At 40.0% G+C, this 26482-nt stretch overlaps 1 protein-coding gene across 2 annotated transcripts in view; it reads right to left on the minus strand.

Moving 5' to 3' along the window:
- The window catches only part of CLRN1 (clarin 1), a 43473-nt gene that overhangs the window by 11717 nt on the left and 5274 nt on the right, over nt 1-26482 (minus strand). Inside the window, exons 1-2 of one of the 2 annotated variants that reach the window (XM_050779806.1) lie at nt 4623-4647; nt 2388-2567 (exon numbers count right to left, since the gene is read on the minus strand). In XM_050779806.1, the coding sequence (XP_050635763.1) occupies nt 2388-2567; nt 4623-4647 (205 nt within the window). Of the gene's footprint in view, nt 1-2387; nt 2568-4622; nt 4648-26482 lie in introns of those variants that run through there. The other variant, XM_050779807.1, reaches the window with a different exon arrangement.

Genomic DNA, 26482 nt, shown 5'->3' on the forward strand with positions numbered 1-26482 from the left:
AGGGCTTGTTCAAATACGGATGGCCATCCTCCCCCAGACCCCCAAGTTTCTGATTCAGTGGGTCTAGGGTAAGGCCTGAGAATTTGCTGCTTTATCAAGTTTCCAGATGATGCAGATGCTGCTCATTTGGGGACTCCAGTCTGAGAACCACTGCTTTACATTCCATTCCTTCTGTTAAAATCATGTGTAATGGTTATCAGTAAAACAGCACACCACCCAGATCCACCAGTTTGGTTTTGGATGTTTGGCGAGCAGAAGTAATCCCAATTCTCTCTTCTCATCTGGACCTTCACCTGTGACTGAATCACTTTCTCGTTCTGTCTGCCCACACCCTGAGCCTGTGCTCTTGGCTCTTCTGCCCCGATTGCAATGCCTTTGGCCTTCGTTTATGATATTCCATCCCACTCCTCACTGGCTCATGTCCTATTGCTTCAAAGCGCCTGTTCTGCCAGTTCCATCTCATCTGAATTCTGATTGCTGAAACCTGTTCTGTCTAGGTGACCAAGTAAATAGCTCTTTTCTAGGCTTGCTATTTCAAGTCAGCAAATTCATATTGAATTGTCCACTGTGTACAGAGCTTCATGCTGAATGCTTTTGTCAGAGATACAAAGATGTGAAAGACTTGGACTCTTCCCTTATAGGGTAACCATCTGTATAATTTAAAATGGTGTTATATACTTGTGACAAATATAAAGAAATTATTAGCAGAATCTCCACTGGAGGATATACTTTGGTTGGGTGAATAATGTGATTAGCAGGATGTGGATGGCATGAGACCCCAAGCAGGTGTGCACAAGTAACAATGAACAGAGGTTACACTGCGAGTGACCTGTTAACTACAGGGCTTTGTTTTATAGAAAGAGATCTATACACGCTTGTGGCAGGGGTTGAATTGTGTGAGAGAAGGGAGTAGTGTCAAGAGCAAGAAAGTACCTTGAGCCTGGTGACTGGTGGCTGGCAGCCAAAGGGCTACTTCGAGAGAAAAAGAAACAGTCGAATAGAGATTTTCATTACATTGTTTGCTTTGTGTGAGTTGTTATCATTCCGTATCTCTCCATGAAACCATCAATAAAATTACTTGCCTCCCAGGAATCTGACAAAGTGTTGGATCTTTTTGCAAATTTAGAATGGGGTGAAGTCAGAGATCTCCTACAGAACAGCTACAGAGATCTCCTACAGAACAGCTACATATAAATTATAGGCCGGGCGCGGTGGCTCAAGCCTGTAATCCCAGCACTTTGGGAGGCCGAGACGGGCGGATCATGAGGTCAGGAGATCGAGACCATCCTGGCTAACACGGTGAAACCCTGTCTCTACTAAAAAATACAAAAAACTAGCCGGGCGAAGTGGCGGATGCCTGTAGTCCCAGCTACTCGGGAGGCTGAGGCAGGAGATGGCGTGAACCCGAGAGGAGGAGCTTGCAGTGAGCTGAGATCCAGCCACTGCACTCCAGCCTGGGTGACAGAGCAAGACTCCGTCTCAAAAAATAAAAAATAAAAAAAAATAATAAATAAATAAATAAATAAATAAATTATACACACATTTTTCATTTTCTCATCTTTCTCCTTCTCCCACCTGCAGATAGTAAGCACCGTTTGGCACTGACTGGGTTTTATATTCTTTTCCATCAGCCCTGGCTATTGAGTAACACATGTTTATTGATGAACTAATTTCTGGCTTTAGAGTTTATCCTTGCCCAGATACACTTAGCATTAGGCTACACAAAGTATCTACAGACTTGAACATGGCTGCTCATACGTGGGAACACTGGCCCTTTACTCTTTTTTGATGCCATTTATTTATTTTTTATTTATTTTTATTATTATGTATAAATAATAGCACATTATTGAACACTGAGAAATATTGATAAGTATGAGCAAAAATAAAAGTACCCCATAGTGTCATGGGTCAGAGACAACCACAACCAACACACTGGAGTCTCTATTGTCTGTCTATCTATCTATCTATCATCTACCTATCTATTTCATATATATATATATAGTCCCCATATAGACATATAAGTATTTTATATGTATATTCTCTATATTTTATATATATGGTCAAATTAGGTTCACAATGTTTATATAAGTTTACATACTACTTTTTCCATGTAACTTTTTGAGACAAGCATTTATCCTCTTGATTACATCTTCAAAAATATAATTTAATGTCAGCATCATAGTTATTCATATAGACTCCCATAAAGTATTTATTGAATTCCCTACTGTTGAACAAGCGTGGTATTTCCACAGTTTTTGTTATTATATATGATACTACAGTGTACATCCATGTATATATGTTAAGATTATAACTTTATATTTAGGTAGATCGTCTTTTTGACATATTGAAAAGCACATTTGTCTTCAGAGGTAGAATTTTGTACTTACCTGAAATGAAGCTCAAAAGGTACAACCCTAGGGGACCATGCAGAGTTTCAAAGGGTTTTCCAAAAGCATTGTACATGAAGAAGGCTGTCCCCACCATGGTTAACACAATAAGGATGGCAGAGAAGAGAATGACATTGACATGGATGCTTACTGGGATCGCTTTGAGCAAATCTGGAAAAACTGAAGATAAGACAAAACTAGGGTTAGAAGAAGTTTCATTAGCAGTAGTCTGCAAGTATAATTTTAAAAATTCAATCTCTCTTTTTAAATTTCAAACATCACTACAATCCTTCTGATGAATACATTCTCACTTACTAATTTACAAGGGGTTTACACAAAGGTTTAAAGATAGGATCATTTTATAGAGTGTACCAGTAAAAATTAGCAAAGAGGAGATTTGAGGTAATTTATTTTCTGAGCTTGGTCGTATGTAATGATTTAAACAAATAAGTGCTGGCTTTATAACCCAATCTGTACATTTTAATAATCAAGCTTTTAATGACCTTTCTCAGTCATCATTTAAAAAAAATCTATCTTAACTTGCAATGATATTTTAAGTTTGGAGATATCTGGGGTGTTCAAACATCAGGAAGTTTTCATATTTACTTTGTTACAAAAAAATTGTTTCTAGTCTACACCAAGATTAAAGAATGGAGATATTTTCAGTCAACTTCAATATTTTAATGTAGCGCAAAGCTGTGGGAAAGTAATTTCTGGTACTATGGGAAATATTTCCACGTAGAAAACATGCCAAATCTATTTCTAGATTTTGTGTTCAGGGCAAGTTTTTCTTGTTTGCAGAGAAAGCAAAACCCTACATTTTAGGGTTTCTTTTTTCTGGTGAGGCATCAGCATGCTTGGCCTCAGCAAATCTGGCAGGACCAATCTGGAGAAGTTTAATTCAGTTTATCTTAGTTCTCCAAACATGTATCAAGTGCTTAAGTTATTTACTGAGCACCTACTGTGTGTCAGGCATTATTCTAGGTGTTGGAAGTAGAGCCATAAAACAAGATGGACAAGGTTCCTGTTGTCTCACAGAGCTTATAACCTAATGGGAGAAGACAGACCTTTAGAAAGTAAACAAACAAATAAACGCGATAGCTTATTTCCAAAGATGGCCGCAATCAATGCTTTTCCCCCTTTTATACATGTGTCGCTTCTCATTTAAGAGGTAGAATTTTTTCCCCAATGCCTTTGAACTTGGATTGGTCTTTGATTGCTTTGACCTCCTGAATATGGCAGCAGAAGTACATTGTGCCAGTTCCAGGCCAGTTTGATAAGAGAACTGGCAGTCTCTGCTTTTTTTTCTTTTGGAAGCTTGAGTTGCCAAGAAGTCCAGGCTACTCTTCTGGAGAGAAAGGCTGCCTGGAGGAGCACTGAGGCACCAGACACACAAGGGAAGAAGCTGTCCTGGATGTCAAGCCCAGAAAAGATGACTCCAACCCAGTTGCTATGTAACTGTAACAGTTAGGAGAGGCCCTATCAAGAACTGTCCAGGTGAATAAGTAAATTTTTGTTTTAAGTCCCTGAACTTTATAGGAGAGCTGTTATCCAGTGGTAACAATGATAGAGGTGTAGAAATTTTAGGCAGACAGGGGCAGGTCCATGGAAAAACCTCACTTTTGAGCTGAAAAGCCTGAAACCCGCAGCTCAAAGTGAAAACTTCCATCCTTATGTGCCCATTCTTTCCCAATTGGTTCTTTCTGAATAATGTCTTTTTACTAATAGAGTGTTGCCTTTTCCAAAATTATGTATGGCCTGCCCCACCTCCTATCCTCTGCCTATAAACACCCCAGACTCAGCCAGTAGAGAGGAGAAGTGGCTGGACATCAGAGAGAGGCAACTTGACTTCAGAGATGGTGGCTGGACATTGGAGAGATGTGACTTGACTTCAGGGGAGAGTGGCCTGCCCTTCCCATTCCCTTTTCAGCTTCTTCTCTGCTGAGAGCCACTTTCATTGCTCAGTAAAATTCTCTGCATTCAAAATCCTTCAGTTCATCTGTGTGACCTCATTCCTCTTGGGCAGCAAACAAGAATTCAGGATGCACAAATTGTGGGTACCCCAAAAGACTGTCACCCTGGCCCTTTGCCCTCACTGGCAGAGGGCAGCCACCCCACGTGATGAAGCAAAAGGCCCACTGAGCTGACAACACACTGCTGTCTGCAGATGGCGGAGCTAAGAGAGCATTGTAACACACACACCCTCTGGGGCCCTGGGGTTGCAGGCACCCCCACCTGGATGCTGCTGCAGGGCCTGCATGGAGTTTGCTCCTGACAGCACTAAAGCAGCCAGCTGGTTCCTGCACTCATTCACTCGTGGGGCAGGCTGAGTAAATGGGGCACCCCTGTTGTGAGTCCCATGAAGGGGTCGAGAAAATAGCCTGCATCAACAACAAGATAGTTTCAGATAGTGAAACATATGATAGAGAAATAAAATAGAGTAATGGGATTTTGAGTGATCTCTGAGTGGATGGGGGTGGTCAGGAAAGTGGCACGAGCTGACACCTGAATGTTGAGAAGGAAATCACCCATTGAAGATCTAGGGGAAGAGCTTTCCAGGGAAAAGAAGCACAACTGAGGCAGGAATGAGCCAGTGCAGTGGAACCTGGTGAATGGTGAGGAGGTGGAAGTGGGATTGTTGTGCTGGGATCAGATTGTTGTACCGACTGGATCCTGGCCTATTGACCATGGCAAGGAGTCAGCTTTTTATTCTAAATTTATTAGGAAGTCACTTGAGAGTTTTAAGTAGGAGAGGGACACAGTCTCCTTCGTGATATTAAAAAATCTTTCTGAATGCTGACTAGTGATCACAAGGGGGTGGGGAAAGACAAATGTCCAGAGATCTAAGGGAGGCTATTTACAGAGGTGAGAGATGGGGGTTCGCCTACGGTGGGAGAGGCTGTCAGATTTGGGATACGTTTTAGAGATGGAAGATAGGACTTGTTTAAAAAAAAAAAAAAAAAAAAAAAAGAGGAATCCGGGCCGGGCACGGTGGCTCACGCCTATAATTCCAGTACTTTGGGAGGCCGCGGCGAGCAGATCACAAAGTCAGAAGGCTGAGGCAGGAGAATTGCTTGAACCTGGGAGGCAGAGGTTGCAGTAAGCCAAGGTCCCACCACTGCACTCCAGCCTGGGTTACAGAGTGAGAATCAGTCTCAAAAAAAAGAAGAGTCAAGGATTACTCCAAAATTTTTGTCCTGAGCAACTGAATAAATGGTGATGCTGTTAACTGAGATAGACTAGTAGAAGAGACAGGCTTGGGCACCAGGATGGGAAGTGATGCAAGAGTTCTGTCTTAGATGTTTTACATTTGAGTTTCCTTAAAACCTCCAAGTAGAAATGTCAAATAGGATTTATGTTTCTGGAGGTCCAGGCAGAAGACTGGGGTGTTTAAGAGGACTGGGACTAGGGTAAGGCAAACAAGGTGCCTAGGGTGGAAAAGGTAAGGTAGTAGTCACTCTCCAGGGCCAGTCCTGTACTTACATGGGACCGATAAAGAATGTTTCCTTAAACTTTATGTGCTAGGTGCCTCCATGACCTCTCCGTAGTCCTAGCCCTGGTATTTAACCCCATTGGAATAGACATCCCAAGGAGATGAACCCAGGGAGAAGCTGCAGTTCAAAAGGGAAGCCCTGGAGCTCCCCCATGTTTAAAAGCACAGAAAAGGAGAAAAGCAAACCAAGAAGAATGGGAAAAGAGTAATTTTTGAGTTAGGAGCAGACCCAGGAGTGAGACAGCAGGGAAGCAAATGGAAAAAAATGTTTCAAGGAGGAGTAAATAGTCATCTGTACAAATGCATGTTTCATGGCCACAACACTCTACTGCTGACCACATGCTGGAAGGGGGCCAGGAGAGAAAGTTTGATTGGTTCAGAACAAGCCCTTCACCACTGCTGGGTGTAACTAACTAACTACACATGTACATACATGTAATAAGCTTAGTGCTATCCAGTAGGGAGCATCCTCTTCGTAAATACAGAGGTGTTTGGATCCTGATGGTGTTTACCAGTGTCCTCACTCAGGAGTCATGGGCAGGTCATTTGACTGCTGAGTTTTAGTTGCACTACATTTCCTTTATCTTCTCACAATCAGAAAAATGCACATTAAAATTATGAGATACCATTTTCAACACATCATGTTTACAAAGATGAAAACATTTAGCAATATCCTGTGTTAGCTAGGGTACAGGGAAATGGGGACCCTTGTGCATTTTTCTTGGGAGTGTAAATTGGTATAACCTCCTTTGAGACAGCTGGGCAATATCTATAAAGCATTAAAATGCACATATCCTTTAGCGAAGCAATTTAACTTTCAGGATTTTATCCCATGAATATTTTTGCACATGAATCCAATAAAGTATTACAAGGATATTCATTGCAGCATTTTTTGATAATAAGAATAGGTTGGAAATGACGTACATGTTTAGCAGTAGCATATTCATACAATGGAATATTAGCCAATGATTACAAAGAATGAACCAAATCTATAATAACATGTATGGAATTATTCATCGAAATGTGATGTGAGGTGAAAAAACAAGCCAAATAAATGAAGACATATGTGCACCATTCTGCTATTTGGGAAAAAAGCCAAAAGGGAATGTGAATAATAATAAATATTAATAATTATTTAAGCACTTATCTGATTTAATTCTCTCAACAGCCCTATGAGATAGGTACCATTACTAAAAACTGAGGCACAGAGGCCATGTACCATGCCCAAGATTTATACTTACTGGCGTAATAGGAATTTGAATTCATGTTCTCACTCTTAACCACCTTGTTACAGCAGCCTTAGGGACTGGCATGTGTGTCTAGGCAGAGACTATTTCTACAAAAGTGGTAACATTGCTTCTGGGAAGGGAGACTGAGGAACAGTTAATCATGTACCTTTTTGTACTAAAATTTTTTTTTCACTTTTCTGCAAGCATTGTCTATTCAATGAATACAGAAATACTTTTTTTTTAATAATTGGAAGGATAAATGAAGACATAAAAATTCCTGACTGTTATAGATTAAAAGAAATTTAAGAGACATATTAATAAAATGTAATGTATGGCTATTGTTTCTGAATCTGGTTTGTGATTTGAACAGACCAATTCTAAGGAGATGATTTTGAGATAGCGAGCGAAAATTGGACATGGACTGGATATTAGATGATATTTTATCATTGTTATAGATTTTATTGGTTATGTTAATGGTGTTGTGGTTGCACTTTAAAAAGTCCTTATTGGTTAAAAATGATACAGATGAATGGATGGCTGGATGACTGGATGAAAAGATAAAGATAAAATATGTAAGGACACCCATAGGCCTGAAATAAAGGGACGGAGGAAAATCTACCAAGCAAACAGAAAACAGAAAAAAGCAGGGGTTGCAATTCTAATTCCAGACAAAAAAGACTTCAAACCAACAAAGATTAAAAAAAGACAAAGAAGGGCATTACGTAATGGTAAAGGGTTCAATTCAACAAGATCTAACTATCCTAAATATATATGCATCCAATACAGAAGCACCCAGATTCATAAAGCAAGTTCTTAGAGACCTATAAAGAGATATAGACTCCCACACAATAGTAGTAGGAGACTTCAGCACTTCATTGACAGTATTAGATCATTGAGGCAGAAAATTAGCAAAGATATTCAGGATCTGAACTCAACATTGGACCAAATGGATCTGATAGACCTCTACAGAACTCTCTACCCAAAACCAACAGCATATACATTCTTCTCATCACCACATGGCACATACTCTAAAATCAACCACATAATTGAACATAAAACAATCCTCAGCAAATGCAAAAGAACCAAAATCATATCGAACACCCTCAGACCACAGTACAATAAAAATAGAAGTCAAGACTAAGAAAATTGCTCAAAACCATGCAATTACATGGAAATTAAACAACATGTTCTTGAATGACTTTGGATACATAAGGAAATTAAGGCAGAAATCAAGAAGTTTTTTGGAACTAATGAGAACAAAGATACAACATACCAGACTCTCTGGGACACAGGTAAGGCAGTGCTAAGAGGTAAATTTAAAGCACCAAATGTCCACATCAAAAAGTTAGAAAGATCTCAGATTAGCAACCTAACATCAGAATGGAAAGAATTAGAGAAGCAAGAACAAGTCAACCCCAAAGCTAGTACAAGACAAGGAATAACCAAAATCAGAGCTGAACTGAAGGATTCAGACACGAAAAACCATTCAAAAGATCAAGAAATCCAGGAGCTGGTGTTTTGAAAAAATTAATAAGATAGGCCACTAGCTAGCCTAAAAAAGAAGAAAAGAGAGAGGATTCAGATAAACACAATTAGAAATGATGAAGAGAATGTTACGACTGACCCCACGGAAATAAAAACAACCGTCAGAAACTACTACAAACACCTCTATGCACACAAACTAGAAAACCTAGAAGAGCTAAATAAATTCCTGGATACAAACACCTTCCAAAGACTGAACCAAAAAATTGATTCCACTTCTAAAATTATTATTGGTCTATTTAGGGAATCAGTAATAAATACTCTACCAACTAAAAAATCCCAGCACCTGATGACTTCACAGCCAAATTCTACCAGATGTATAAAGAAGAGCTGGTACCATTCCTACAGAGCCTATTCCAAAAAAAAAAAAAAAATGAGGAGGAGGGACTCCTCCCCAACTCATTCTAGGAGGCTGGCATCATTCTGAAACCAAAAACCTGGCAGAGACACAACAAAAAAAGAAACTTCGGGCCAATATCCGTGATGAATATCAGTGCAAAAATCCTCAACAAAATACTTGCAAACGGAATCCAGTAGCACATCAAAAAGCTAAACCACCACAATCAAGTAGGCTTCATCCCTGGGATGCAAGGTTGGTTCAACATAAGCAAATCAAAGAATGTGATTCATCACATAAACAGAACTAAAGACAAAAGCCACATGATTATCTCAATAGAGGCAGAAAAGACTTTTGATAAAATTCAACACTGCTTCATGTTAAAAACTGTCAATAAACTAGGTATTAAAGGAACATACCTCAAAATAATAAGAGTCATATATGACAAACCACCACCAACATCATACCGAATGGGCAAAAGCTGGAAGCATTCTCCTTGAAAACTGGCACAAGACAAGAATGCCCTCTCTCACCACGCCTATCCAACATAGTATTGGAAGTCCAGGTCAGGGAAGTCAGGCAAGAGAAAGAAATAAAGGGCATCCAAATAGGAAGAGAGGAAGTCAAACTATATCTGTTTGCAGAGAACATGATTCTATATCTAAAAAACCCTGGAGTCTCAACTCAAAAACTCCTTCAGGTGATAAACAACTTCAGCAAAGTCTCAGGATACAAAAAATCACTAGCATTCCTATACACCAACAACACCCACGCTGAGAGCCAAATCAGAAAGGCAATCCCATTCACAATTACCACAGAAAGAATACAATACCTAGGAATACAGCTAAGCAAGGAGGTGAACAATCTCTACAATAATAGTTACAAAACACTGCTTGAAGAAATCAGAGAAGACACAAACAAATGGAAAAACATCCCATGCTCATGGATAGGAAGAATCAATATCATTATATGTTATTCCTAACAAATTACCAATGACATTCTTCACATAACTAGAAAAAAGCTATTTTAAACTTCATATGGAACAAAAAAAGAGCCCAAATTGCCAAGGTAATTCTAAGCAAAAAGAACAAAGCTGGAGGCATCATGTTACCCAAGTTTGAAATATGCTATAGGGCTACAGTAACCAAAACAGAATGATACCAGTACAAAAACAGGCACATAGACCAAATGAACAGGATAGAGAGCCATAAAATAAGGCCACGCACCAACAACCATCTGATCTTCAAAAAACCTGACAAAAACAAGCAATGGAGAAAATATTCCCTACTCAATAAATGATGCTGGGATAACTGGCTAGCCATATGCAGAAGATTGAAACTGGACCCCTTCCTTACACCATATATACAAATCAACTCAAGATGGATTAAAAATTTAAATGTAAAACCCAAAACTATAAAAACCCTAGAAGACAACCTAGGCAATACCATTCTGGACATAGGACCTGACAAAGATTTCATGACAAAGACATCAAAAGCAATTGCAACAAAAGCAAAAATTGACAAATGGAATCTGATTAAACTTAGGAGCTTCTGCATGGTAAAATAAACTATCAAAAGAGTAAGCAGATAACCTACAGAATGGGAGAAAATATTGGCAAGCTATGCATCTGACAAAGGTCTAATGCCCAGCATCTATGATGAACTTAAACAAATTTACAAGAGAAAAACAAAAAACCCCACTGAAGAGTGGGCAAAGGGCATGAGCAGACACTTTTCAAACAAAGATGTACATGTGGCCAACAAACATATGAAAAAAAGCTCAACATCACTGATCATTAGAGAAATGCAAATCAAAACCACAATGAAATACCATCTCACTAATTAGAATGGCTTTTATTAAAAAGTCAAAAAATAACAGATGCTGGCAAGGTTGCAGAGAAAAGGGAACACTTATACACTGTTTGTGGGAATGTAAATTAGTTGAACCACTGTGGAAAGCAGTATGGTGATTCTGCAAAGAGTTAACAGCAGAACGACCATTTCACCCAGCAATCCCATTACTGGGTACCTACCCAGAAGAATAGAAATCATTCTACTATAAAAACACATGCATGCAAATGTTCATTGCAGCACTATTTACAATTCTGAAGACACAGAATCAACTTAAATGCCCATCAATGACAGATTGGGTAAAGAAAATGTGGCATATATACACCATGGAATACTATGAAACCATAAAAATGAATAAGATCATGTCTTTTGCAGGAAGATAGATGGAGTTGGAGGCTATCATCCTTAGCAAACTAACACAGGGACAGAAAACCAAATACTGCATGTTCTCACTTATAAGTGGGAGCAAAATGATGAGAACTTATGAACAAAAAGAAGGAAACAACAGACACTGGGGTCTTCTTGAGGATGGAGGGTGGGAGGAGGGCAAGGAGCAGAAAAGAATCTGTACAACAAACCCTCATGACACGAGTTTATCTATGTAACAAACTTTCACAGGTACCCCCAAATCTAAAATAAAAGTTTTTTAAAAAATAAAATTCCTCAGCTCTATTAGTCCATTCTCTCATTACTATAAAGAAATACCTGAGACTGGGTTTTTTTGTTTTGTTTTGTTTTGTTTTTGTTTTTTGTTGTTTTTTTGAGACAGAGTGTCACTGCATTGCCCAGGCTGGAGTATAGTGGCTCCATCTTGACTCTCTGCAACCTCCACCTCCCAGGTTCAAGTGATTCTCCTGCCTCAGCCTCCCAAGTAGCTGGGATTACAGGCACCTGCCACCATGCCTGCCAAATTTTTATATTTTTAGTAGAGATGGGGTTTCACCATGTTGGCCAGGCTGGTCTCAAACTCCTGACCTCAAATGATCTGCCTGCTTCAGCCTCCCAAAGTGCTGAGATTACAGATGTGAGTCACCACGCCTGGCCTGAGACTGGGTAATTTTAAAAGAGATGAGGTTTAATTGGCTCACAGTTCTCCAGGCTGTACAGGAAACATGGCAGAGTCAGCTTCCAGGGAGGCCTCTGGGAATTTAACAATCATGGTGGAAGGCAAAGCCAGAGCCAACATTTCACATGGCCAGAGTAGGAGAAGGAGTGAGAGGGGAGATGCCACACACTTTTAAACAACCAGATCGCGTGAGAACTCATTCACTATACAGTACCGAGTGGGGACAGTGCTAAACCATTTATAAGAACTCTGCCCCCATAATCCAATCACCTCCCACCAGGCCCCACCTCCAACAGTGGGGATTATAATTCGACTTGAGATTTGGGTAGGGACGACATCCAAACTCTATTATCAGCTCTGTTTGGAAGACTGCAGTAGTGGCAATGTGGATGTTAAAGGTCGCAGATGCTGACCTCCTGTTGTCAGTACTTGCAGTTGTCCACTATGCCCCATCTTCCGGCAGCATAGCAGTGTTATACTTTCGGCAGCGTGGTTCGTCTTACAGGGTGGATCCCAACCTATGATGGCTTGATTTTTCAACCTTATGATGGTCTGAAATTTATAAGCATTCAGTAGAAACCGCACTTTGAATTTTGAATTTTGATCTTTTCCCAGGCCAGTGATATGTGATAGGAAACTCTCAATGCCGGGCAGTGGCACCAAGCGCAGCTCCCAGCCAGTCACAGCATCACGAGGGCCAGCAACCGGTACTCTACAGTGTCCTGTGTTGCCAGGTGATTTGGCTCAGCTGTAGGCAATGTGTGTCCTGAGCACATTTAACATAGGCTGAGCTAAGCTAGATGTTCGGTAGATTAGGTGTATTAAAAGCATTTTCAACTTAACGATATTTCAACTTATGACGGTTTATCGGGAAGTAACATTATCATAAGTCGAGGCACATCTATACTACAATAACCTGCCTTCTGGAGTCTCCCTTACACTCAGTCAGCTATTGACTTTGTTTTTACTAGCAGTTGTTAAACAATCAAACAAACAAACCCCGATTCCATTCATCTCCCCACCTGTTAAAAAGATAGCTACTTCATCATCTCTGATAGGGTGGTTAGGTTAAGCCTGTCCTAAAATTGAGGGTTGTTACCAAATTGAAACAAATACAGAAAGAAGTTGCACTGATTTGCCTCCTAGAAAAGCCAAAAGCTAAAATAAATTGTCATGTGGTGCAGTTAAATTTTTGTGAAATCTCTGAAATTCTCACTGTCGTGAGAACATGACCCAGCAGGACACTAATCCCTGCATGCTATATTTACACTTCATCAGGTTTCTTCTTCTTCTTCTTGTTCTTTCAATCAAAAATCCCCGAGTCTGTAATGATCAGCCAGAACTCTGGTAACACCCTTCTGTTTTCTGACCAACACTAATATGACTTTTCCTTGGTTGAAGCTGAGAGCGGACCATTCAAATAAATATTGAGAGTTGTCACTTTAATGATGTTGGATATTGTGTATCTAGGAGGTAGATTTGCTTGGTCTTTCTGTTCTTTTAGATTTAGGATTACAACACAGAAAAAGGATGTGAACATTTTGATCTGTGGAGGAGTTGTCATTGATCCAGCAAGTCACTTCTGGTCTCCAGAAAGTATTTGATTAGCTATTGACAAGTGAAAGGGAGTTATTTATCAAAACACACAGCTGATGCCACATTAGTAACATAACTTTGTGCATTCAGAATTACCCTCCCTCTCTTTCATTCTCTTATCTTTGATTTATTCACTCTATGAGTCAATGTTTCTAGGTGTCCTCATCCTTAAATCATCCCGGACCCCTAATTGCCCTTTTCTCTCCATTATCACCAAACTTCTTCAAAGAACAATATGCAAGTAATAACAGTAAGGAAAAAAAGCCAATAATTATAAAACGTTTGCTATGTTTCAAGTACTTTTTTTTTTCTTTGAGATGGAGTCTTGCTCTGTCACCCAGGCAGTGGGTGGAGCCCACTGCAGCCTCCACCTCCGGAGTTCAAGTGATCCTCCCACCTCAGCCTCTCAAGTAGCTGGGATTACAAGCATACACCACCAAGCTCAGCTAATTTTTGTATTTTTAGTAGAGACAGGGTTTCACCATGTTGACCAGGCTGGTTTTGAACTCCTGGTCTCAAGTGGTCCACCCACCTCGGCCTCCCACAGTGCTAGGATTACAGGCGTGAATCATCACACCCTTCCAACAAGTACTTTATATATATATATATAACATAAATTAGCACATTTAATTCTAACAATATGAGGAAGGTATTATTTTATCCTTAAAGTATAGATTTCAAAAAACCAAGGCACAGAGAAGTTAAGTAATTTGCTCAAAGTCACACAGTGGCATTGATTTTATTTTTTCCTTGCTATTTTTAAGATTAAAGTAAATTTAGCAGAGCATAAATAATCCCTTTTTAGTATACAGTTCTGTGAGTTTTGACAAATGCATACAGTTGTGTAACCACCACAATAATCAAGATGTAGAACAATTTCACTATTCTAAAACCTCTCCCCACCCCTCCCAGGACGTTTTGCCCCTTTGCAGTCAACCCTTCCTCTACCCCCAGGTCCATATGTGTAGCTGTAAGAAGCTGCCGAGTGTTTTCCAAAGTGGCTGTACCATTCACCTTCCCACTAGCAATGTACGAGAGTCCTACCTGTTCCACATTCTGGCTGGCACTTGGCAGGTTTTCTAAAGTGGTAGCCATTTAATAGATACGTAGTTTATCTCAGTGTTGTTTTAATTTGCATTTCCTAAGTGTCTAATGATGTTGAGCGTTTTTTTTGTGAGCTTGTTTGCCTTTCATAGGTCATTTTTGATGATGTGTTCGTATCTTTTGTGCGTTTCTTATTGAATTGTTTATTACTGAGTTTTGAAAAGTCTGTTTGCCTGCTAGATACAAACCCTTTATCAGATAAGAAATTCACAAATATTTTCCCCGTCCGTGGCTTGTATTTTCATTCTCTTATCAGTGTCTTTTGAAGAGTGGTTCTTATCTTTATGAACTCCAATTTATCAAGATTTTTTACATATCAAGTTTCAAATGTCAAATCTAAGAATTCTTTGCCCGATGCAAGGTCACAAATATTTTCTGCTATATTTCTCTCCTTGAAGTTTTTAGTTCTAGGTTTACATTTACATCTGTGATCTCTTTCAGGTTATTTTTTGTATATAGTACAAGTTTGAGTCAAGGTTAATTTTGTATTTTTGCATATAGATATCCAATTGTTTCAGAACTTAGAAAACTGCACATAGACTTAACATATAACCCAGCAATCCCATTGCTCGGTATTTACCTAAGAGAATTGAAAACATGTGTCCACACAAAAATCTGTATGCACATATTTACTTTATTCATATTTGCCAAACACTGGAAACAACTTAGTATCCATTGACAGGTGAACGGATAAACAAGCTGTGGCCCATCCATGTGATGAAATACTAGTCAGCAATGAAAAGATACTGCTACTCACAATAACTCGGACAGATCTGAAATAACTATGCTAACTGGAAGAAGTCAGACTCGAGAGGCTGCATGCTGCATGATTCCTTATATATGACATTCTGGAAAAAGCAAAATGATAAGGACAGAAAACAGATCAGTGGTTGCCAAGGGGTTGGGGGTAGGAGAGGAGATGAACCAAAAAAGGGACAGAGGGAACCCGGGAGGGTTGGGTGCATTCTATATCTTGGTTGTGGTGGTCATTATAAGCCAATATACATTAGTCAAAATGCATTAGTCTAATGCATACATTAGTCAAAATGCATCCTAAGAAGGATGAATTTTACTGTATGTAAATTATGCCTCAATAAACCCGACTGAAAACAAATCAAAGCTGGGTGGAGAGAGGTTTGGGAGGAATTCGGGGCAATGGAGATAAAATAGTAGTAGCAAGAGAGGGTGATAGGACCCGGTGTGTTTTTGTTTTGTTTTACTTTGTTTTTAGAAGTTGAAAGATGCAGGTTGGCAATTGAAATAGAATTTCAAATTCGCTTATTAAAAGAAATTAATCCAACATACTTGGGGGATTGTCAACAGGTTACATGGAAACTGACTCCCATTTAATAGTAGGTTTAAAGTTCCAGATTTGGAAAAAGAATTCATTGCACACCTGAACATGACAAAGCTCTTTTTTTTTTAAAGCAGAGAAAGGGGATTGAAGGAAGATGAATTTTCTTCCTACCCTGTTTCTGTTAGTTTGTCCCAAAGCCTCACTGTCTATAGAGGACCTTTTTTTATGAACAACATTATAACGATAAAATTAAAATTAAAATTGGAATTTCACCCATACTCCTAACCAATATAAAAAGCAAAATTTTTCTTTATTTTTGTTCCTTTGAAATCTTTGTTCATCTTACTATTTCCTATATTACTATTATCTCAATGCAGTTTTGAAATCACCTTCTGTTCTTTCAACTCAGAATATAAGCATTTTCTGTGTTATACATATTGTCTTCATAACTATCATTTAGATAACGCATACGTTTTTAACCAAACGGATGCCCTGCAATCTGTTAGGTTGTCTTCTATTGGTTCCGCATTACAGCTCATGCTTCCAGGAACATCTCTAAGCACATACCTTTTTCTTTTTTATTTTGGAGATGGGGGATATATGGGAATAACCTTTTTGGGTGAATTCCCAGGAAAGGGATTACTTGGGTAATGGTGCTTTCTAAAAGAACGCTAGTTGTGGTATAGATACAAGGTAACCTCAAGAACATGAGTGGCATTTTGTAACACATATATATATTAAACTCTACTTTTTCAGCCATGACTCAAAGCTTGATTCCCTCTCCGTGAAGTCTGGAAAGCAGAAATTTCTGACTAGATACCTAGTCAGAACAGAGAGCTAGAAGAAACTAGTCACTGGATTCTCTATCCTAGTAGCAGAACAGAAGGCACCTAAGCCACAGGAGAGAGAAAGCAGAAAAGGAAATCCACGCTGCATACTTTGGCATGCAGAGAGAGGCTGTCATACCCTCATTACTCGAGTCTGCTATTACGAAACAGAGCTGAGTAAGTCATAAGTTAATGACTTGGAGTGAAAACAGTGATAGGGACGCTCTCGTAGGAAAGCTGCCCTCCTGCAGTCATTTGGTGGGGGCTTTATTTTTTGGGATGCGACCCTTGCCTTCCTGCCTTTACTCTCCTGCTCAAATGAGGACCCCTGAGCCTCTGATCTGTGGGCCCCCATTCTGCAAAGCCTTGTCTAGTTTTTTCCTCTCTATCCCTTGTCAGATATTCCAAACCTCCCCTATTCTTAAGGACCTATCACACTCCACCTCCATTTCTTTCAGCCTATGAACCTGGCTTATGAAGTGCTCAAACATATTTTGTAAACTAAACTCTCTCATTTCACAGAGAAAGGTGAGGCTATCATGAAATGCCCTCAACTTGGCAGAACTCCATTGCCACCCATCTACACCTTCTTCTTGGTGTATACCCAACCTTCCCTTTATTCTTAGTGAAATAAATGTTTTCTCCTGTCCAAGCCAAGGGTGGCCCTTCTCCCTGTACTTTCAGACTCATCCTTTCTCATCTTTGCAGGGACCTTTCTAATTCACTATTTACCCTCCCATCTGTCTTCAGTCTTTTCCTCCCTACTGCTCTATCTTCTTAGTACAGAATTATACTCAAGGTCTTCCCGTTGTATACACACACAAACACACACACACACACACACACACCCCACCCACAGCCTGGCCTTAGGGTTCCTCTGTCTATTTCCTGACCTCAGTCTTTCCCTTTTATACCTGCAACCCTTATCTCTGAGTCATGATCTCCCAGTCCCTCCTTAGCTCCTTCAAGGACCTCCCTTCCCCACCACTTCATCAAGACTGCTTTGGAAAAGGTCCCCTGTGATATTCTGGCTGTAACATTCAAAGAACCATTTCCAGTGTCTCTCATTTGACATCTCTGTGGCATCTAGGCCTGTTGACTGTTACTTCCTTGGTGAAGGTCTGTCCTTCCAAGGTTTCACCTCACTAACTCTCCCCTCAATCTCCTTGGCAAGTCTCCCCTCTCTACCCATTTATAATAGTGTTTTCTAGGACACATCTTTGTCTACCTTCTTTTTTTGGCAGGGAGAGGGACAGAGTCTCGCTCTGTTGCCCAGGCTGGAGTGCAATGGCGTGATCTCAGCTCACTGCAACCTCTGCCTCCCGGGTTCAAGCAATTCTCCTGCCTCAGCCTCCTGAGGCTGGGATTACAAGTGTGCACCACCACATCCAGCTAATTTTTGTGTTTTTTAGTAGGGAAGGGGTTTCACCATGTTGGACAGTCTGGTCTTGAACTCCTGACCTTGTGATCCACCCACCTCAGCCTCCTAAAGTGCTGGGATTACAGGCGTGAGCCACTGCACCTGGCCTTTGTCTACCTTCCTGTTCAACTCCCTTCCCTAGGAAATCTCATCTTCAGTTATGGTTCCAACTACTGCCTCTAATCTGCTGATTCCCGCTTCTCTGCCTCTACCCCAGGCCTCTCTCAAAACCTGCAAATTGGTGTAACTGATGGACATCTCTGGTTGATGTTCTGCAAGTGATCAAATTAAACATGACTAAAAATAATTTCATATTCCCTCTCAACTTTTTCCTTCTGTATTCCTTCTCTCAGAGAATGTAACAATGGTCTATCCAGCAGAAACCTGGGTTCATCTTCTGTCATCAAGTTCTGTTGGTTTCTGTTTTGAATATTTTGGAAATATTTCCCTTCCTTTCTATTTCTTTGCCAATGCTTTGGTTTGGATCCCCAAATATTGAAGGAGCCTTATGACTGGCCCCCACTTCTCTTTTGGTTTTCTTCCAGTCCATCTTCTGTCCCATCACATAGCTGCTTGCCTTCCTTAAAAGGCTTCCTGTTGCCTACAAGATAAACTTCACTGCCTGAAAGCAAACACAGTCTGTCCTGTTCTGGTTCCTGCCTTCCTCTCCAGTCTTACCTTTTCCCTCCTCCACGCTCTCACGCATCGTCAGTACTAGGGCCACAATAAGTTCTTCATGAATTTGCTTATGCTGTTCATTTACTTAGAATGTTTCTTCAATGCCATCTAGTGAAATCTATCTCATCTTTAAGAACTTTCCTCTGGTTTTCTTATGCCTATTCCTCACAGACAGTACCTATTCTTCTTGGAGTTTTTATAACAAATACAATAATTGTGATAATAATGAGTGCTGCTTCACCATCTATAGCTCATGGTAGGATTTGCTCATCTTGACCTCTCTGCAGTTAGATGTGGCTGTGTAACAAGCCTTGGCCAATAAAATGTAAGTGGAGGTGGCATGTGTCAGTTCCAGGTCAGAGAATTTAATTGCCAGTGTGAGAGCCTCCACAACTCTTTCTCTGTTACAGTAACTGTCAACATTCCAGATGGTGGCTGTATCTTGGAATGCAGCTCCAGCCATTCTCCAAAAAATATGAACCGTGAGCAAGAAACTCATCTTTGTTGTTTCAAACCTATGAAGTTCAAACTTACTTGTTATTAAAACATAACCCAGCCTATCCTGAATGATATGCTAGTATAGCTCTCCCAAGTGGCTGATCATTTCTGAACACTTCTGCTTAGATTCTGGGTTGTTGAACAAGTATCGTCTAATTCCTTTCACATTCTCAGAGTCTACCAGAAGGCTTAGGCACATCATGGGCACTCAATAATCTTTTTAGGGGAGGGAGGGGTGAGAGCTTGAAGGCACATAAACTCATTAACTTACAAATAATTTGTCTCACATGTCAAGTAATGCTATTTTCAATAGGTTACAGCCGGGCGTGGTGGCTCACACCTGTAATCCCAGCACTTTGGGAGGCTGAGGCAGGTGGATCACCTGAGGTCAGGAGTTCAAGAGCAGCCTGGCCAACATGGTGAAACCCTGTTTCTACTAAAAATACAAAAATTAGCCGGGTGTGGTAATGGGATCCTATAGTCTCAGCTACTCGGGAGGCTGGAGCAGAAGAATCTCTTGAGCTCAGGAGGTGGAAGTTGCAGTGAGCCGAGATTGCATCACTGCACTCCAGCCTGGATGACAGAGTGAGACTTTGTCTCAAAAAAAAAAAAAAGTTTACTTGAGGTTAATAAGAATAAGATAAAAAGTGTTTTTACTGACTGCTAAGTGTGTTCCTTTATTATCTGCCATTAATCTGAGTTTTATTTGATATTTCTAAATGTATGGCTTTCATTTCAGTTGCCTTAACATTCATTTTACTTCTATCTGCTGGGGTTTTCTGTTATATTTTATTCTGAAACTTTGTTATCCCTTTATCTATTACTGATTCCAGTCATATCTGTTATCCTACAAATCTTAAAAATCCTAGTAAATTCAACCTAAGTCTATATGTAATGGCATTAATCAGGAGTCTCAGGCAGTTGGAATACAATGTACCACCAAAAGCACAATGGGTAGAGGGGTCAGTGGAGAGCCAGGCATTAACTGCGCGGCAGCATGGCGGGTTGGGCAGAACGTGGCGTTTGGAGTCAGGGAAGTTTGAAATTCATCTGGTTTTGCCATTTAGTATGCATGTTAGTCTCTATATCTCAGTTTCCTTAACTATCAGCATAGATAATAATAGAAATAAATCACGGAGCTTACAAGAAACACAAGCGAGATCATTTATGTGGAAGATTGCTGTTAATTTTAAGTAATTGTCTAAATATTTTTAACATCGTGAGAAGAGCAGAAGGGTTGTATTTCCCCTGAAAAGAGTGAGGAATGTAAGAACTAGATGTGGTGAGGGTCCCAGGAGGAATCATTGAGGGTGGGTAAGAGGGATTTGGCCCACGGGTGGTCAGAGTACAGGTCTCCGCATTGGGACAGAGGAATACTCCACAGGAGTCCTTGGAGTACATGCAATTCAGGCAAACTTTCTATCTTGCAGCTCAGTCTTTTACTTTTTTTCCTGACCAGGTAGGCAACTATTGCTATAAATAATGCTGGAACTTTGGATTTATGGTTAATTACTTATTTGAAACCAGTCACATACTTTCCTCACTGTCTGATATATTGCTCTCATTCTTGCTTCTATTTCCCTTGTGCAATTTCTTGGACATCCTCTGTAATGGCTGGTCTAAAATGATCTTTGGACTGATAACACACCTCTAAGGAGAACCCCTGAGAGTTTCTTTGGAAGGAGCAGAGCCCTTCCACAGGAGACGGACAGATGGAGGTCAAAAGTTAACTTTATTTCTGATAAAACTGTTAGAGAACATAGCTTAGATCTTCCATCAAGTTCCCCAAATTAGGCAGCTTCACCCATGCAGTCACAGACAGGGCCAGATAGCTGAAGGCCTCCCTGTCAAGGACAGAGCTGACTCCTTTAACCCAACCAGTTGGTGAGCAGGCTCCTGTAACTGGTGGGCAGATTTGGAAACAGGGGAAGCCGCTGGAGCTGACAGCCAAGTATGCTCAGTTTCTTACTGCAGATTCATCAATCAGATTGCTCATTGCCCTGAGGCCAGGTGGCTATGGACAAAGCAAAAGACCTTCATGAAAATGGAAGCGAAAGATCCCGGCTTAATTTTGATCAGAAAACCCCCCAACTGTGTGGAAGAAATGCTAAATACTGCTCCTTCCCCCTCCCCTCCTCCTTGTAGCTTCCCCCTTCCCTAACAGTAAGGGCTTCTAACTCTTGACCTCACCTATCTTGGCCACCATCCACCTCAGTCGTTCTCAGCCTTGGCTGCACATTAGAGTCCCCTGAGGAACTTTTAAAGCATTCCAATGCTCAGGTCCCACCCCCAGCGATCCTGATTCAATTGGTCCAGGATGGAGCCTCAGGATCAGTAGTTTTAAGGACTCCCCAGATGATTCTAAAGTGCAGCCAGAGTTATGGACCACTGATCTAATCGTTTTGGTTTCATCAACCTTTTTGCCTTCATCTGGCCAGATGTAAAATGCAGAAAAGGCCATCTGTGAAGCTCTCAGAACTAAGGCAGCCTCTGATAATGATGTCAGCAATGGTGCAGCAATTTCTTCCTAGATTAAAGCTCTAAAGGCAGTTTCAGAGGTCCTGTTTTTCGTCTCAACTTGTCCTTCTCTACATAAAAGGATGTGTTTTTTATAAAAGTATTTGGCCTCTTGGTGCTCAGCTATTCATTTTCTTGAAAGAGAATAAGAGGGAAGATTTCTTTCTTCTTACAGAAATGCTCTTGATCTGACTTTCCCCTCAGCCCATCTGCAGCCAGTCATTATGAAAATCCAGTAAAAGACATTCTCTGACATCAGCTCAATGCATTCATCTCCTTTAATATCACCCATAATCTCACACTTAGGTATTGAGCCAAGCTTCCAAAGGCTATGTGGTCAGGTTGAATGAAATCCATGACCCCAGAACTTAAAAGAAGGAGACCTGATGGTATGATAAAACCATTCAAAATCTGATTTTCTCAGCCCCTTACCTGAATTTCTCTCAGCTGAAGTGTATCCACCTCACTCAAGCCTATTCAGAGGCAGTCCCATCAGTGAGTCTTAATCACCCATGGTGGCTTAGGGACGACATCTGCTGTGGCACATATGTATCTCTGATAACAGAACCCATTTAACTGCTCCGAATCCACAGGGGTATGATTATGTTGGGGTAATAACTTCTGAGAATGGCTTTGCCACAGTTATAACATGCTGAGAGGGAGCGAAATATGAACCCTGCATAAATTAGTCTACCAGGTACAAAGTTTGCTATTAGTCAGTTCTATCATACCTCTAATAAGAGTGTATATCACCATAGACAGTTGTGTTTAGCTGCATGATGAGATGAGAGGCAAATTTGTCAGTTTAATGTATATCAGTTTTGTTTTTTTAAAAATACACCTGTAACTTTATGAAAACCTTAATATATTTCAGAGATAAAAATGAACTTTTGTTTTTATTTTATTTTTTTCAAACAAGATTTTAATTGATGCTACAATTCTGTTCCCTTGGCTCTTAATACAATACTAGTTTTTGAAATGAATCAAATGCTTTGTGCCTGCTTTTCTTTTAGTCCTTGACTCTGTTTTAAAACTGTTCACTCCACCTCAGGAAAGAGTCTGCCATTTTGGAAATTTCTGTGGTGAAATCGTTGCTGTGGTCAGAGTAGCTAACTTTGAAGATCATACCATGAAGATTTTAGTGTGCAGTGATCTTAAATTAGCTAACCACACATGTGATCATATATCTCTGCCTTACACCTAAACTGCCAACATTAAGGTAATATAATTACATAACCCAAAGATTGATCATAAGCATGTGACTTCCTCAACCAATATTATTAAACAGGCCTGACTTGGCTATTTTACCTTGCGAGGATCAAAGATTAAGATTTAGACATCAGAATCACTAAAATGTGAAATAAAAAGGCAATGAATGAATTCAAGTCATAAGGCCAAATACTCTCAGATAGTTACATGAGAACCAGCTTTTGTGAGACTTCAATACTATTTTTAAAATAGATGGTGAACACTCCTATTCAACACAGTATTGGAAGTTCTGGCCAGGGCAATCAGGCAAGAGGAAGAAATAAAGGTATTCAGATAGGAAGACTGGAAGTCAAATGGTCTCTGTTTGCAGATGACATGATTGTATACTTAGAAAACCCCATCATCTCAGCCCAAAATCTCCTTAAGCTGATAAGCAACTTCAGCAAAGTCTCAGGATACAAAATCAATGTGCAAAAATCACGAGCATTCCTATACACCAATAACAGACAAACAGAGAACCAAATCATGAGTGAACTTCCATTCACAATTGCTACAAAGAGAATAAAATACCTAGGAATCCAACTTACAAGGGATGTGAAGGACCTCTTCAAGGAGAACTACAAACCACTGCTCAAGGAAATAAGAGAGGATACAAACAAATGGAAAAACATTCCATGCTCATGGATAGGAAGAATTAATATCATGAAAATGGCCATACTCCCTAAAGTAATTTATAGATTCAGTGCTTTCCCATCAAGCTACCATTGACTTTCTTCACAGAATTAGAAAAAACTACTTTAAATTGCGTATGAAACCAAAAAAGAGCCCACATAGCCAAGACAATCCTAAGCAAAAAGAACAAAACTGGAGGCATTACGCTCCCTGACTTTAAACTATACTACAAGTCTACAGTAACCAAATCAGCATGGTACTGGTATCAAAACAGATATAGAGACCAATGAAACAGAACAGAGGCCTCAGAAATAATGCCACATATCTGCAACCATCTGATCTTTGACAAACCTGACAAAAACAAGCAATGGGGAAAGGATTCCCTATTTAATAAATGGTATTGGGAAAACTGGCTAGCCATATGTGGAAAACTAAACTGGACCCCTTCCTTACACCTTATACAAAGTTAACTCAAGATGGATTAAAGATTTAAACATAAGACCTAAAACCATAAAAACCGTAGAAGAAAACCTAGGCAGTACCATTCAGGACATAGGCATGGGCAAAGACTTCATGACTAAAACACAAAAAGCAATGGCAACAAAAGCCAACATTGATAAATACGATCTAATTAAACTAAAAAACTTCTGCACAGCAAAAGAAACTATTATCAGAGTGAACAGGCAACCTGCAGAATGGAAGAAAATTTTTGCAATCTACCCAGCTGACAAAGGGCTAATATCCAGAATCTATAAGAAACTTAAACTTATACGAAAAAAAAAAAAAAAAAAAACCAAAACCATCAAAAAGTGGGAGAAGGATATGAACAGACACTTCTCAAAAGAAGACATTTATGTGGCCAACAAACATATGAAAAAAAGCTCATCATCACTGGTCATTAGAGAAATGCAAACCAAAACCACAATGAGATACCATCTCACGCCAGTTAGAATGACGATCATTAAAAAGTCTAGGAAACAACAGATGCTGGAGAGGATGTGGAGAAATAGGAACACTTTTACGCTGTTGGTGGGAGTGTAAATTAGTTCAGCTATTGTGCAAGACAGTGTGGCGATTCCTCAAGGACCTAGAACCAGAAATACCATTTGACCGAGCAATCCCATTACTGGGTATGTACCCAAAGGATTATAAATCATTCTACTATAAAGACACATGCACACATATGCCTATTGCAGCACTGTTCACAAAAGCAAAGACTTGGAACCAATCCAAATGCCCATCAATGGGACGTGTACACCATGGAATGGTATGCAACCATAAAAAGAATGAGCTCTTGTCCTTTGCATCGATGTGAATAAAGTTGGAAACCATCATTCTCAGCAAACTAACAGGAACAGAAAACCAGACACCACATGTCCTCACTCATAAGTGGGAGTTGAACAATGAGAACACAAGGACACAGGGAGGGGAACATCACACACCGGAGCTTGTCAGGGGTTGGAGGGCTAGGGGAGGGATAGCATTAGGAAAAATACCTAATGTAGATGACAGGTTGATGGGTGCAGCAAACCACCATGGCACGTGTATACCTATGTAACAAACCTGCACGTTCTGTACATGTATTTCAGAATTTAAAGTATAATTTTTAAAACTTTAAAAAAATAGATGGTGAAACTGAAGAATAATCTTACGTATTTTCTTCATCACTTTGTATCCTTTTTTCATATTCTAAGGGGGCAAAATGTAGCAGAGGAAGAGCACGATCTATCATATGCATCTGAATTTGAATCCCAACTCTGCTGCCTACCTAGCTATGTGACTCTGGAAAATTGTTGTGACCTCTCTGTTTCCAGTTTCCATATTTCTTCAAGAGAAATAGCATCATAACATCTCCCATGTAAGGGTTGTAGATAAAACATACAAAATGCCTGGCCCCTATGAGGCACAAATAGTATTCATTATTGAACATTGCTTTTATCAATATCATAATATTAATTAAAGTAATTCAATATTAATGAGTATATTCTGATATACTTTTATCATTCTCAAAGTCTAATCTTTTGTGACTAGCAGAGACCCACCCAATATTTTTTTCTTCTGAGAAGTCTGAGAGTCCCTGGGGAAGATAAGTCACCTTCAGAAATTAGAAAAGAAAGCAGAGCAGCAAATTGTGAGAACAGTTGTGGAGTCATCCTGCAGTAGGTAAAGTGTGTACACCAGGGTTAAGTTTCAGAAGTGCCACTTAGGACTTGCCCCTGTCAGACTCCTCTTCCTCTCCCAGGTATGCTCAAGTCAGTGATTTTACTACTATTAGGGTGTGGGATGATTTAAAGGGAGGGAAGGTATATGGGTGTGCATGTGCACATGTGCATACATGCAAAATTATAATTCTTGAACAAAGTTGATTCTGTACTTTTTTATATGAATATGGGAAGATAGTTACTAGGGGAAGGGAGAAGTAAAACTTCTTTTTCTGGATTAGGTAGGCAGAACCAGAAGTTCCTTTCCTCAAAGTCATTTTCTCCATATTCCTCACCAATTGCAGGATAATTTCTGCCAAGTTCCTCTCTGGGTAAAGAAAGCCCTTGGAGAGGCCAGGCATAGTGGCTTATGCCCATAATCCTAGCACTTTGGGAGGCCAATGCAGGGGGATTGCTTGAGCCCAACAGTTTGAGATCTGCCTGGGCAACCCCATTTCTACCAAAAAAGAAAAATTCTTTTAAGTTAGCCAGGTGTGGTGGCACATGCCTGTGGTATCATCTACTCAGGAGGCTGAGGTGGGAGGATCCCTCAGGAAGG

The sequence above is a fragment of the Macaca thibetana genome, chromosome 2 (genome assembly GCF_024542745.1).
Source record: "Macaca thibetana thibetana isolate TM-01 chromosome 2, ASM2454274v1, whole genome shotgun sequence".
Taxonomy (NCBI): Eukaryota; Metazoa; Chordata; class Mammalia; order Primates; family Cercopithecidae; genus Macaca; species Macaca thibetana.